The 15,248-nt window shown below is 35.6% G+C and overlaps 1 protein-coding gene across 8 annotated transcripts in view; it reads left to right on the forward strand.

Moving 5' to 3' along the window:
• The window catches only part of MAPK10 (mitogen-activated protein kinase 10), a 314,404-nt gene that overhangs the window by 140,803 nt on the left and 158,353 nt on the right, over positions 1-15,248 (forward strand). For 5 of the 8 annotated variants that reach the window (XM_017545154.2, XM_017545151.2, XM_017545155.2 and 2 more), the window contains exon 3: positions 6,829-6,900. In XM_017545154.2, the coding sequence (XP_017400643.1) occupies positions 6,835-6,900 (66 nt within the window). In that variant the 5' untranslated portion in view covers positions 6,829-6,834. Of the gene's footprint in view, positions 1-6,828; positions 6,928-15,248 lie in introns of all 8 variants that reach the window. The other 3 variants (XM_017545153.2, XM_037744509.1, XM_037744510.1) reach the window with 1 other exon arrangement.

A 15,248-nucleotide genomic window follows, 5' to 3' on the forward strand; every position in this document is an offset into this window, starting at 1 on the left:
AAAATATTATATGACATTTATAATAGAAGTAATGAACAAAGTGCTGTGAGAAGACTGAGAAAAGATCAAAAAGTGACTGGAAGACTTCCCTGTTTAATGCATGCTACTAGACAGTGGAACAACAATGGAACAAAATATTTTGAATGCTGAGAATGAACATTTTGAAAATAGAGATAAACTTAAAATGCCATTTTAAAAAACATCAAACCTACAAATTCTTACAAACAAACTTTAAAGAGGTGTATAGGGACTACACACCTTTATACTATGTGAGTAAATATAAAATACCTTTTCAGTAATTTCTTAATTTCTTCCAAACATGATTGAGTCTTGAAAGCACAAATAATAGCAATGTTTTATGAGGTCTGTAATGTGTGTATAAGTAAAATGTATAACATTAATAGCTCAAAGGATTGGAGAGGAAAATGGACGTATACTATTAAAAGTTTCTTAAACTACATGTGAAGCAGAATAATATTATTTGAAACTAGATTATTATAAATTAAAAATGCAGGGTGTTAGCTCTAGAACAACCACTAAAAAAAAAAAAAAGAAGAAAAAGACAATTTAAAGCTTCAGAAAGAAAATATAGGAGAATATCTCCATGAACCTCGTGTAGGCACAGATCCCTTGACAAAACTAAAAACAAGCTAATCATAAAAGGAAAATAAATTAAAAAATAAATTTATAAAATTAAAAATACTACTAATTTAAAAATAACAGTAAGCTGAATATGTGAGCTGAAGACTGAAAGAAAATATTCATAGTGCATGTTTCTAACAGGAATAAAGAATTTCTATAATTTGTAATAAAAAGATAAAGTCTTCTCCCCACCCACAGTCCACTATCCACTGAGCAAAAGACTTGGAAAAGCACTTTACCAAGGAAGATAAATAAATGGCCAAAAAACACAAAAAAATTTCTCAAAATTATTAGTCATCATTATATTTTTAAACACTCACTAAAATGGTTAAAATTTAGAAAGCTGATAACACCAAATATTGGGAGGGATGTGAAGCAACTGAATTTTCATACATTGCTGCAGGAGATTGAAAATGGTTCTGGCCGGGCGCGTGGCTCAAGCCTGTAATCCCAGCACTTTGGGAGGCCGAGGCGGGTGGATCACGAGGTCAAAAGATCGAGACCATCCTGGTCAATATGGTGAAACCCCGTCTCTACTAAAAATACAAAAAATTAGCTGGGCATGGTGGCGCGTGCCTGTAATCCCAGCTACTCGGGAGGCTGAGGCAGGAGAATCGCCTGAACCCAGGAGGTGGAGGTTGCGGTGAGCCGAGATCGCGCCATTGCACTCCAGCCTGGGTAACAAGAGCGAAACTCCGTCCCGCCCCCCCAAAAAAAGAAAATGGTTCTGACAACTTTTCATAAGTGAAACATATTCCTTCAACCTAGGTGTCTATCAACAGATGAATGCATAAAGAAACTGTGGTACATATATATACAAAATGGAGTATTTTTCAACCACAAAAGACAATGAGATCCCATCATTTACAACAACAAGGACAGAACTGGAGGACATTTTGTTAAGGGAAATAAGCCAACCATGAAAAGACAAATACTGCATGTTCTCACTCATATATGGGAGCTAAAGAAATTGATCTCATGGAGATAGAGAGTAGAATGATGATTACCAAAGGCTGGGAAGAGTAGTGGAGAGGAAGGAGTAAACAGGGGTTGGTTAATGGGTACAGAAATCCAAGTAGTTAGAAGGAATAAGATCTAGTGTTCAGTAGGATGATTATAGTTAACAATAATTTATTGTACATTTTAAAATAACTAGAAGAGTGGAACTAAAATGTTTCTAACACAAAGAAATGATAAATGCTTGAAGTGATAGGTATCCCAATTATCCTGATTTAGTCATTACACATTGTATATTTATATTAAAATTTCACATGTACCCCATCAATATGTTTAGCTGACTTGTTTCTATAAAAATTAGAAACTAAAAAATTAAGCATAATCTTATCCCATGATCCAATAATTTCTTCTTTAGGTATTTCTCCAAGATAAATGAAAACATACCTGTGCAAAATGACATATTCGTATATGATCATAGCAGCATTATTATAATATCCAAAAAATAGAAACATCTCAACTGTCCACATGCAGAATCAATAAACTGTGGTACATTTTTGTCACCAATAAAAAGGGACAATTACTGATAAATACACTAACGTGAATGAATACTAAAGACATTTTGCTGAGCAAAAGGAGCCCAACAAAACAGAGTACATACTGTGTAATTTCATTTACATTAGTTCTAGGAGAAGAACTAATTTATAATGAAAGAAGATAGGACATTGTTCGGAGGGTGAGGAGTATTGCCCAGAAAATGGACATGGGGTTTTCAGACTATTCTCTATTCATTGGAATGTGTGTTTCAAGGATATATGCATTTTTCAAAATTCATCCACTTGCACATTTAAAAATGGTTCATTCTGCTGTGTAAATTAAACTTGAATCAAAACGTTTTTTTAAAATAAAACATTAACAAAGTAGTGGTTACTGTCTGGCAAAAAATATGCATAAAATCCCTGGACATGGAATAAGGTAACCTTACAGACTAAAATTTAAAGAGTAAATGCTTCTTTTGTTTTGTTTTTTTTATGTACAGATTATATTTTAGTATTTTTTTATAGAGAATTTTCTCATATAACAAAAAACCTAAAAGGGGAAAAGTTCTAGAATTTATTAATTCAATAGTTTAATGGTTTCTTTTTTCTTTCTACTTTACAAACCTCAGCATTTCTCAAGAGCATTTCCTGTTAGTGGCTATTATGAGCGTCTGGTACATCAAATCAAACGTGCATACACAACAAGGCCCAGCAGAAGACCGAAGGACTTGTGTCACTAGACCATTTTTCTATAAAATATTTTAGAAACATCCAATACTATATATTTCACCTGTTTAAATAATGTAACAAACATGTGTGACCCCACTGCCCAGCTTCAAGAAGTAGACATAGCTTATGTCTTTGAAGCTCCCTGTATGCCCCTTCCCAGTGGTGTTCCTCGTCTCCTCAGGATCATTATCTAATCTCTTCAATTTTGCATTTTTATTCTTTTGCTTTTAAAAAAGTTTTATCACACTAAAGCAATATTCTTAAATAAGATATTATTTAATTGTGCATATTTTCAAAATTTCATAAATGGATTAAGCATAACTTTTTTGTTTACTTAAAATATATATGAGATTTTGTCATAGTTGACAATAGTTAACGCTGTTCAACTATTTCGTTGCCACGTGGTATTCTATTAAAGAAAAATACCACAATTTATTTATCCATTGTTCTTTCTACCAATATTTGTTTTTTCCAGAGCTCATTTATATTATTTATTATGCTATTACAAAAATATTCTAATGAGGTTTCTTGTACATGTATACTGGTACAAAAATGTAAGAGTTACTCTAGGAATATGTGTAGATGTGGAGTTATTGCATTGTAGGCTGTGCACAAATTTACTAAATAATGGTATTTTTTCTCTAAATTGAGTTATTCCAATTGCCACAACTATTAGCAATGTACAAATATTCTCATCAACTCCCTTTCAAATACTGAATATTTATTATACTTTTCAGTTTTGGACAACTTGAAGGATATAAAGTAGTATCTCAATACGATTTTAAGGTACACATATATTTATGAGCCCTTGTATATTTTTTTCATGAAATTCTTCCATTTTGGGGGTTTATTTATATATTAGTCCTTTGTCTTTTCTTATTGATTTTTAAGGAGTTTTTATGGATTCTGGATACATTTTTCACTGTTTATATGTATTTTTATTTCAAATTTGGGGACTACTTTTTAAACTAATTATCACGTATTTTCATAAACAGATATTATTAATTTTAATATAGTTTATTTTCTTAATATATTTTTTCAGAGCTTAGCATATATATTATTTATGATTGATTTCATGGATACATTCAACCATTTTTTAAAATGTTATTTAAAGTTTGGCCTTTCCTGAAGTTTCTGATCTGTCTGGAATTATTTTTTGTGTACAACATGATGTAGGGATTGTCAAGAATGCTGGAGAGTCTGAGATGTTACCCTACTTGCAAGTTCGCAAGTTAGCCTTTGACAGTTTCATGGATATTAGCAGAAGATACGTGACTCCTGGGTCAGATACTAGGGAGTTTATTACTCAAAGGAATAGTAGCAGCTAGAATCTCAGAACTCATGTCGTTTCCTTGGACCCCGATTTCCATAAGGTGATGCAGCAATTCAGGTGACGCCTGGCACCACAGTAGGTTGCATTACTGAAGAGAAACCTCAAGCTAAGCGAACCTGAATCTTTTGTAATGGGCAGTAAACATGCTTGACTTTTGCCCCAGAGAGCCCCAGAGTCATCAGCTCTGCTCTTTGCTCCAGAAGGAGATACTATCTCTATCTTTCAAGGTTGTCTGCTATAGAAAAATACTTAGGAAGATAGTCTGGAACAAAGGCAGCTAGTGTTTCTGTTTGAAAAATGTGGAAATATGAGAGGCCCATAGAGAATTGACTTACAACAGCAATCTACTTCCTCCCCAACCACATATAGTGACCAATTGGGGCAAATCAGCATGATTTAATGCATAGTTTCTTATTTCCTCAGATGTCTGCAATGCATACTTTGACATAATCAGGTTCTATATATGTCTGTGCCTGTTCTGGGCTCGGTAGTCTATTAATTCATAGAGTATTACGGCATCAATTCTATATATATTTGCTTATCACACCTTTATAATTGTTGTTGATCTCTGGTAAAACAATTCCCCCCCTCACCCTAGGCAAACACCCACTTGTTCTTCTTCAGGAATGTCTTATATACTCTTATCCATTCAGTCTTCCTTAAATTTAAAATATCTGCGCAAGTTCCAATGCAAAACATTTGACCTCATAATTCAAACCCTATCGCTTGGATTATTTTGCTTCCTCCAGAAGTTTATTGAAAGTGTCTTATAGTAAGCTTTATGCAGTGTCTCCAGTATGACTTCCCATCATAGATAGGTCTAAATCTTGCTTCCTGTACTCTGCATGCTACCCTTTAAGAACTAAAGTTCTGAGTGTCTGGCAAGATGGCAGGCAAATAGTCTCTGTTTGAAGATGACATGATTGAATATTTAGAAAGCCCCATCATCTCAGCCCCAAATCTCCTTATGCTGATAAGCAACTTCAGCAAAGTCTCAGGATACAAAATCAATGTGCAAAAATCACAGGCATTCCTATATACCAATGTAAGACAAAAAGAGAACCAAATTATGAGTGAACTCCCATTGACAATTGCAACAAAGAGAATAAAATACCTAGGAATACAATGTAAAGGAGAACTACCAACCACTGCTCAAGGAAATAAGGAAGACACAAACAAATGAAAAACCATTATTCTCAGTAAACTAACACAGGAACAGAAAACCAAACACCGAATGTTGTCGCTCATAAGTGAGAGTTGAACAATGAGAGCATGTGGACATAGGGAGGGGAAGAGCACACACTGGGCCTGTAGAGGTCTGGGGGACTAGGGGAGCGATAGCATGAAGAGAAATACCCAGTGTAGATGATGGGTTGATGGGTGCAGCAAAGCACTATGGCACGTGTATACCTATGTAACAAACCTGCACATTCTGCACATGTATCCCAGAACTTAAAGTATAATAATAAAAATGAACAAATAAAGTTCTAATCATAAGACATCAGCAGTTGGTCTGGAACAAACAGCAGCTTCAGCTCATTTACTTCTCTGCATGTATCCTTTCACATTGTTTTCAGCTTCTCAGAACTTTTCATGCTTTTGTTTTCGACAGCTCAACTATGCATTCTAAAAGATGTTTTGTGGATTTTATTTAACATTTTTGGAAATTTTGCACTGATAGTAATTTTTAGGATACTTGTCAATCCTATTGCCAGAAACCAAAGTCTCATATTGATAGTGTTTTTAAATGGTTTAATCTTACAGAATTGTGCATTTTGCACATAATAAATATTCAACAAAGTGTATTTAATTGAACTGAAAAAAACTTATTTGTGCTTCTCTGATGTTGCTGTATCATTCCCATTACCAGTATCTAATTCGGTAATACTATCATTAGATGACTTTTTCCTCTTCTTAAAATTTTACAAACTTAAAGAATATTTTGAACATGCAGAAAATCATCTAACTGAATCGTTGTAATTCCCACCAAGATCAAATTTATGCTAATATGGTGCCTTATATTTTTTTGCTCCACAGTTATATGTACTTAAAAATCACATATAATCGTTTTTGCATATTTTGTAATTTTAAAAAATTACATGAATAAAGTATATTCTTTATATCTGTTACAAACTGCTATTCTTCTCAGTCAACATCATGTTTGAAAAATTTATCTATACTGATACACTAAGCTCTAATATAATTACTCCAAGATCTATATAGAATTCTATTATAAATCATATTTTATTTAATAGTGTTTTTATTCTACAATAAATATATATATACTATTGAGCATATGTTTGAGGTTTTTTCTGTAAATTAAATTTTAGAAATGAAATTACATTATAATAGGATGTATTTCACTTTAAATTATTAGGTATGCCCACTTTCTTATATCTAATCTTTATGAGTGTGATGGAATTGATTATTATAAAAGATATGACGTTTTAACCTTATTTCATTATTAAATACAATTTGTGAAAGGCATAGTATGGGTCAAGATAAGGATTATACTGGAGATATGTTGTGCATGATACCTTGCATATAACTCAAATTATGCCAAAATCTATATTGTTAAATAATGAAAAAATAGTGACTTGGAAACTTATGCTCCATTTTTTTTCCCTCTAGGTATTTATGAGCCTCCATTTCTTATACTACTGCAGTGAACCAACATTGGATGTGAAAATTGCCTTTTGTCAGGTGTGTGTTCCTTACAGGTAAAACAAGGTACAGTATATTCCCTTGTATTTCCACTTGGCCATTCCATTTGCATATACTCCACACCAAACTCAGCACTTATATTATATTAAAAATAGTTTCAGATCAGTGTCTGGCAAGATGCCGAATAGGAACAGCTCCAGTCTGCAGCTCCCAGTGAGACCAATGCAGAAAGCAAGTGATTTCTGTATTTCCAACTGAGGTACCCTGCTCGTCTCATTGGGACTGGTTAGAGAGTGAGTGCAGCCCATGGAGGGTGAACGGAAGCAGTGTGGGGCATTGCTTCACCCAGGAAGTGCAAGGGATCAAGGAACTCCCTCCCCTAGCCAAGGGAAGCCATGAGGGACTGTGCCTTGCACTTGGCCTAGATACTACACCTTTCCCATGGTCTTCACAACCCACAGACCAGGAGGTTCCCTCAGGTGCCAACACAACCAGGGCCCTGGGTTTCTTTTCATATATATATATATATTTTTTTTTTTAATTGAGTTTTTGGGGTACATGTGAAGAACATGCAAGATTGTTGCATAGGCATATACATGGCAATGTGGTTTGCTGCCTTCCTCCCCATCACCTATATCTGGCATTTTTCCCCAAGTTATCCCTCCTTAACTCCTCAGCCCCTGCTGTCCCTCCCCTAGTTCCCCCCCCACAGACCCCAGTGTGTGATGTTCCCCTCCCTGTGTCCATGTGTTCACATTGTTCAACAACCACCTATAAGTGAGAACATGCGGTGTTTGATTTTCTGTTCTTGTGTCAGTTTGCTGAGAATGATGATTTCCAGATTCATCCATGTCCCTATGAAGGCACGAACTCATCATTTTTTATGGCTTCATAGTATTCCATGGTGTATATGTGCCACATTTTCCTTGTCCAGTCCATTATCGATGGGCATTTGGGTTGGTTCCAAGTCTTTGCTATTGTAAACAGTGCTGCAATGAACATTCGTGTGCATGTGACCTTATTGTAGAATGATTTATAATCCTTTGGATATATACCCAGTAATGGGATTGCTGGGTCATATGGAATTTCTATGTCTAGGTCCTTGAGGAATCGCCACACTGTCTTCCACAATGGTTGAACTAATTTACACTCCCACCAACAGTGTGGAAGTGTTCCTATTTCTCCACATCCTCTCCAGCATCTGTTGTCTCCAGGTTTTTTAATGATTTCCATTCTAACTGGCATGAGATGGTATCTCAATGTAGTTTTGATTCACATTTCTCTAATGACCAGTGATGATGAGCATTTTTTTCATATGTTTGTTGGCCTCATATATGTCTTCTTTTGTAAAGTATTTATTCATATCCTTCACCCACTTTTGATTGGGCTTGTTTGTTTTCTTCTTGTAAATCTGTTTTAGTTCTTTGTAGATTCTGGATATTAGCCCTTTGTCAGATGGGTAGATTGCAAAAATTTTTTCCCATTCTGTTGGTTGCCAATTCACTCTAATGATTGTTTCTTTTGCTGTGCAGAAGCTCTGGAATTTAATTAGGTCCCATTTGTCTATTTTGGCTTTTGTTGCCAATGCTTTTGGTGTTTTAGTCATGAAGTCCTTGCCTATGCCTATGTCCTGAATGGTTTTACCTAGATTTTCTTCAAGGGTTTTTATGGTGTTAGGTCTTATGTTTAAGTCTTTAATCCATCTGGAGTTAATTTTAGTGTAAGGTGTCAGGAAGGAGTACAGTTTCTGTTTTCTGCACATGGCTGCCAGGTTTCCCAACACCATTTATTAAACAGGGAACTCTTTCCCCGTTGCTTGTTTTTGTCAGGTTTGTCAAAGATCAGATGGTTGTAGATGTGTGGCATTGCATCTGAGGCCTCTGTTCTATTCCATTGGTCAATATCTCTGTTTTGGTACCACTAGCATGCTGTTTTGATTACTGTAGCCTTGTAGTATAGTTTGAAGTCCGGCAGTGTGATGCCTCCAGCTTTGTTCTTTTTGCTTAGAATTGACTTGCTATGTGGGCTCTCCTTCTTTCCAGTTCTGTGAAGAAGGTCATTGGTAGCTTGATGGGCATAGTGTTGAATGTGTAAATTACTTTGGGCAGTATGGCCATTTTCATGATATAAATTCTTCCTAATCGTGAAAATGGAATGTTTCTCCATCTGTTTGTGCCCTCTCTTATTTCGTTGAGCAGTGGTTTGTAGCTCTCCTTGACAAGGCCCTTTACATTATTTGTTAATTGTATTCCTAGGTATTTTATTCTTTTTGTAGCAATTGTGAATGGCAGTTCATTCCTGATTTGGCTCTCTTTAAGTCTGTTATTGGGGTATAGGAATGCTTGTGATTTTTGCACATTGATTTTGTATCCTGAGACTTTGCTGAAGTTGCTTATCAGTTTCAGGAGATTTCGGGCTGAGACGATGGGGTCTTCTAAATAGACAATCACGTCATCTGCAAATAGAGACAAATTGACTTCCTCCTTTCCTAATTTAATACCCTTTATTTTTTTTTTTCTTTCCTGATTGCTCTGGCTAGAACTTCCAATACCATATTGAATAGGAGTGGTGAGAGAGGGCATCATTGTCTAGTACCAGATTTCAAAGGGAATGCTTCTAGTTTTTGCCCATTCCGTATTACATTGGCTGTGGGTTTGTCAGGGCCCTGGGTTTCAAGCACAAAACTGGGCGGCTGTTTGGGCAGACACCAAGATAGCTCCAGGATTTTTTTTCCCATACCCCAGTAATACCTGGAATGCCAGCAAGACAGAACCATTCACTCCCCTTGAAAGAGGGCTGAAGCCAGGGAGCCAATTGGTCTAGCTCAGTGGATCTCACCTCATGGACCCCAGCAAGCTAAGATCTACTGGCTTGAAATTCTCACCACCAGCACAGCAGTCTGAAGTCGACTTGGGAAACTCAAGCTTGGTTGGGTAGGGGCGTCCACCATTACTGAGGTTTGAGTAGGCAGTTTTCCCCTCACAGTGTAAACAAAGCCACTAGGAAGTTAGAACTGGGCAGAGCCCACCACCACTCAGCAAAGCTCCTGTAGCTAGTCTGCTGCTCTAGATTCCTCCTCTCTGGGCAAGGCATCTCTGAAAGAAAGGCAACAACCCCAGTCTGGGGCTTATAGATAACACTCCCATCTCCCTGGGACAGAGCACCTGGGACAAGGGGCAGCTGTGGGCACAGCTTCAGCAGACAGAAATATTCCTGTCTGCAAGCTCTGAAGAGAGCAACAGAAGAATGAATGAAAAAGAATGAACAAAGCCTCCAAGAAATATGGGACTAGGTGAAAAGACCAAACCTACATTTGATTGGTGTACCTGAAAGTGATGGGGAGAATGGAATGAAGTTGGAAAACACTCTTCAGGATATTATTCAGGAGAACTTCCACAACCTAGCAAGACAGGCCAACATTCAAATTCAGGAATTACAGAGAACACCACAAAGATACTTCTCAAGGACAGCAACCCCAAGAAAGATAATCGGCAGATTCACCAAGGTTGAAATGAAGGAAAACATGTTAAGGGCAGCCAGAAAGTTTGTCTTACACACAAAGAGAAGCCCATCATACTAATGGCAGATCTCTTTGCAGAAACCATACAAGTCAGAAGAGAGTGGGGGGCCAATATTCAACAATCTTAAAGAAAATAATTTTCAATCCAGAATTTCATATCCAGCTAAACTAAGCTTCATAAGTGAAGGAAAAATAAAATATTTTACAAACAAGGAAATGCTGAGAGAGTTTGTCACCACCATCCCTGCTTTTCAAGAGCTCCTGAAGGTAGCACTCAATATGGAAAGGATAAGCTGGTACTAGCCCCTGCAAAAAACATAACAAATTGTAAATACCATCCACACTATTAAGAAAATTCATCAACTAACAAGCAAAATAACCAGCTAGTATCATAGTGACAGGATCAAATTCACACATAACAATATTAACCTTAAATGTAAGTGGGCTAAATGCCCTAATTAAAAGACACAGTGGGGCAAATTGGATAGAGTCAAGACCTATCAATGTGCTATATTCAGAAGACCCATCTCACATGAGCAGTGGTTTGTAGTTCTCCTACAGCGAGATGGGTCTCCTGAATATAGCATGTCTATCTATCTATCTATAGATGTATATGTATATGTGTGTGTGTGTGTGTGTGTGTGTGTGTGTGTGTGTGTGTATATATATATATATATATATATATATATATATTCAGGAGAATATAGCACACACATGGGCTCAAAGTAAAAAGATGGAGGAATATTTACCAAGAAAATGGAAAGCAAATAATAATAATAATAATAACAAAAGCAGGGATTGCAATCCTAGTCTCTGATAAAACAGACTTTAAACCAACAAAGATCAAAAGAGAGAAAGAAGGGCATTACATAATGGCAAAGAGGTCAATGGAACAAGAAGAGCTAACTATCCTAATTATATGTACACCTAATACAGGAGCACCCAGATTCATAAAGCAAGTTCTTTGAGACCTATAAAGAGACTTAGGCTCCCACACAATAATATTGGGAGACTTTAACACTCCACTCTCCATTTTAGACAGATCAATGATACAGAAAATTAACAAGAATATTCAGGACTTGAACTTAGCTCTGGCCCAAGCCGACCTAATAGACATCTACAGAACTCTCCACCCCCACTCCACAGAATTTACATTCTTCTCAGCACCACATCTCGTTTATTCTAAAACTGACCCACATAATTGGAAGTAAAATACTCCTTAGCAAATGCAAAAGAACAGAAATCATAACCAACAATCTGTCAGACCACAATGCAATCAAGTTAGAACTCAGGATTAAGAAACTCACTCAAAACTGCACAACTACGTGGAAACTGAACAACCTGCTCCTGAATGACTACTGGATAAACTATGAAATGAAGGCAGAAATGAAGATGTTCTTTGAAACCAATGAGAACGAAGACACAACATACCAGCACACCTTTGGAATTTTGTCTCATGTTCACTGCTGTATAGCAACACTCACAATAGTATCTGACATAGGGTCGGTGGATTAGGCAGTCCTTCTGACGCTATAAAGAAATACTTGAGGCTGGGTAATTTATAAAGAAAAGAGGTTTAACTGGCTCATGGTTCTGCAGATAGTACAAGAAATGTGGTGCAGGCAACTGCTTCTGGTGAGGGCCTCAGAAAGCTTACAATTATGGTAGAAAGCAAGGGAGGAGCAGGCATCTCACATGGCCAGAATGGGAGGAAGAGAGAAAGGGGGAAAGGCACCACACACTTCTAAGCAACCAGATCTCAGGAGAACCCACTCACTATTGTGAGGACAGCTCCAACCCGAGGGATCCACCTCCAGACCCAAACACCTTCCACCAGGCCCCACCTCCAGCACTGGGGATTACATTTTAACATGAGATTTGAAGGAGACAAATATCTAAGCCATACCAGTAGACTCTCGTCAAACATTTGCATAATGAATAAATGAATTACAAATGTTTTGTTTATGTAATCAGTTGCAATGGTGATCCTGCTATTTTGGAAAATGAGCAGGACTGAATTTCTAAGTTAAATATCTAAGCCCTACCACTTGCAAGCTGTATGACTGTGAGCTATTTCCTTAGCCTTCATTATCCTAGCCATTTACTTGCCATAAGCACTTAAAATAATACCAACCAAAACCAAAAAAACGAAGTTAATGTTTTACGTATTTCAAGATTAAATCTAAACGTCAAAAAAATTATCAATTTACATAACCTTAAAATTTCAGTCATTTTTTTAAAACATAGAAAGTCTTTGTGTAGGTTATAGTTATTTTTCAGTTCAGCTTTCTACCTTTGGGTGCAGATACAGAATGTTTATTTCTAATGAGAGTTCTTTTTACAGCAAAGGAATAAAAAGAAGTGAAGCATGAACTTTCTTAATGACTCTGGATTTTCCTGCTTACTATAAGCTTTGGATACATAGAAAATATGCATGCATATAACATTTTTTAAAAATCTAGAAATATCATAGTAAGCAGAATCTTTCCAGTTGTGACTGGGTATTTTATTTACTTCCCATGTGGAATTTTCTTTGATAATAATATTTATTTTTATTTTTTCTATGGCTCTGTGCTTCATTCACTTCTCTAGCAATTTAAAGAAAATAATGAATTTATTTTTAGAGGCAGAAAGATCTATTGGGGTTTTCTTTCAAACTATGCCCCTTGGAAGTGTCTCATTTCCTGAGGCATCTCACAGATCCTTTATGTGCTATGGTGTTTAAGCTGATCACCAGCTTGGCTAAGGTTACTTTCAACATTTTTCCCAACAGACAATACTCAGATATGTTAAATAACTTGTCAATAATTAATTAATAATTAACTCTATCCAGAATTCCACTCTCTTGAGCTTTAGTCTATCAGTTTTTCAATTATGTCATATTTCTAAGTTTTTCATTACTATCTGTAAGAAACTAGAGAAATACAGAGAATAAAGTTATTGGATAGTATTTGTTAACAGAAAATATGTACATTATCTATAAAAGTTTTAACCTTAATTCTTAACTGAATTATTTAAAGAATATGGGATTCACTGACTTTTTAAGTTACTCTATTTTTTTTTTTTAACCCAACCAAGCAGCTTTCGAAGGTAAGAGGTTTCTTGTTATAGTCTGGAAGAAATTTTTTTTTGTAATGTTGGACAATAAAAGAATATTCTTTAGTTTGCACTGGTATTAATTCAATAATTACAAAAATATAAACCTACAGGGAATTTAAAGTGTAAAAATTCTTGATTTTCTGGAGAAATAGGTAAATACTCTTAGCCCTCTTTTCTCAATTGAACAGAGGTATAGAACTGTTACATTTCACTCAATGAACTAAAAAATCTCAAGAAAGTGTACTTTTTGGAACTCTGGTGTATGGGGATATAGTCACAGAGAAATAATATGTGTTGGAGCCCCCAACCCTCACACACTCACTGTGTCTACAGCACTTACTGAATTCTTTGTGCATTTCCATTTAGTTTACAGATTTGGGTTTTTCCCACTCAATGGTACTATCTTAGGGTCAGGACAAGGACATCTTCCTCCTTAACTCCCAGCCCCAGAAGTTTAACTTACTCCAGTAAATATTCAATTAATACTTTTTGAATAAAAGAAGGGAAATGAAAACCCAGCAGAAAAACACTGTTTCCTAAGTAGAAATGTGTTTTCTTGCTTTTCAAAATCAAATCAATTTCTCAACATCCTCACATGTTACAAGTATATATTAATAGATTTAATTATGTTTTGGTTATTTTCCTAATCATAAAGCAGTGTTAACCTAACATTTATCAACTTATCGTCCTCTGTAAACATTTACCCATGATTTAGTTATGAATAATTTAAAATTATTTCCTGATTTTGAGAAGGCCTGTGACACAGAGGGTACAAATTAATTAATCAACAAATCATAAATTAAAGCAGCACTAGAAATTACAGGGACTGAGCTAAGACTGGTATTCCTTTTTTTATGACAGAAAAACTTCTTATGGCTCCTTATCTACTCATTGACTGATTGGTTATTCGTTTACCATTCATTGATTCAACACATATTTGGAAGAGTTTTTGGTAATTTTTCTTATTTATTAGTTTAATATCCTTCCCTTTTAAAAAATTAATTTAATTTACTTCTTTAAAATGACATGTTAACAATCATACATGTTTATGGAAGTACATAGTGATGTTTTGATACATCAGGGTAACGTCACATCAGGGTAATTAGCATATCCATCATCTCAAACATTTATCATTTCTTTGTGTTGGAAACATTCAATATCCTTCTATTTGAAATTTATAATATAAACTACAGTTTCCCTACAGTGCTATAGAACACCATATTATATTCTTCCTGTCTAGCTCTAATTTTATTCCCTTTAACAAATCTCCTTTGTTCCCCCCAACCCTTACCTATCTCAGCCTCCAATATCCTCTGTTCTACTTTTTACTTCTATGAGATCAACTTGCTTTTAGCTTCTATATATAATGAGAACATGTGGTGTTTAACTTTTCTTATTTCACTTGATGTAATGTCTTCCAGTTCCATTCATGGTGCTGAGAATGACAGGATTTCATTTCTCTTTTATGGCTCAGTAATATTCCATTGAGTGTATATACCTCATTTGCTTTATCTATTCATCTGTTGTTGGACACCTAAGGTTGATTCCATGTCTTAGCCATTGTAAATAGTGCAATAAACATGGGGGTACAGATTCTCTTTGATATACTAATTTCATTTTTTTTTTGGATGAATGCCCATTAGTGGGATTGCTGGATCATATGGTAGTTCTATCTGTAGTTTGTTGAAGAACCTATATACTGTTCTCCAGAGTGGTTGTACTAGTTTACATTCTCACCAACAGTGTATAAGAGCTCCCTTTTCTCCAC

This window comes from Cebus imitator, unplaced genomic scaffold (genome assembly GCF_001604975.1).
Source record: "Cebus imitator isolate Cc_AM_T3 unplaced genomic scaffold, Cebus_imitator-1.0 Scaffold177, whole genome shotgun sequence".
Classification (NCBI taxonomy): domain Eukaryota; kingdom Metazoa; phylum Chordata; class Mammalia; order Primates; family Cebidae; genus Cebus; species Cebus imitator.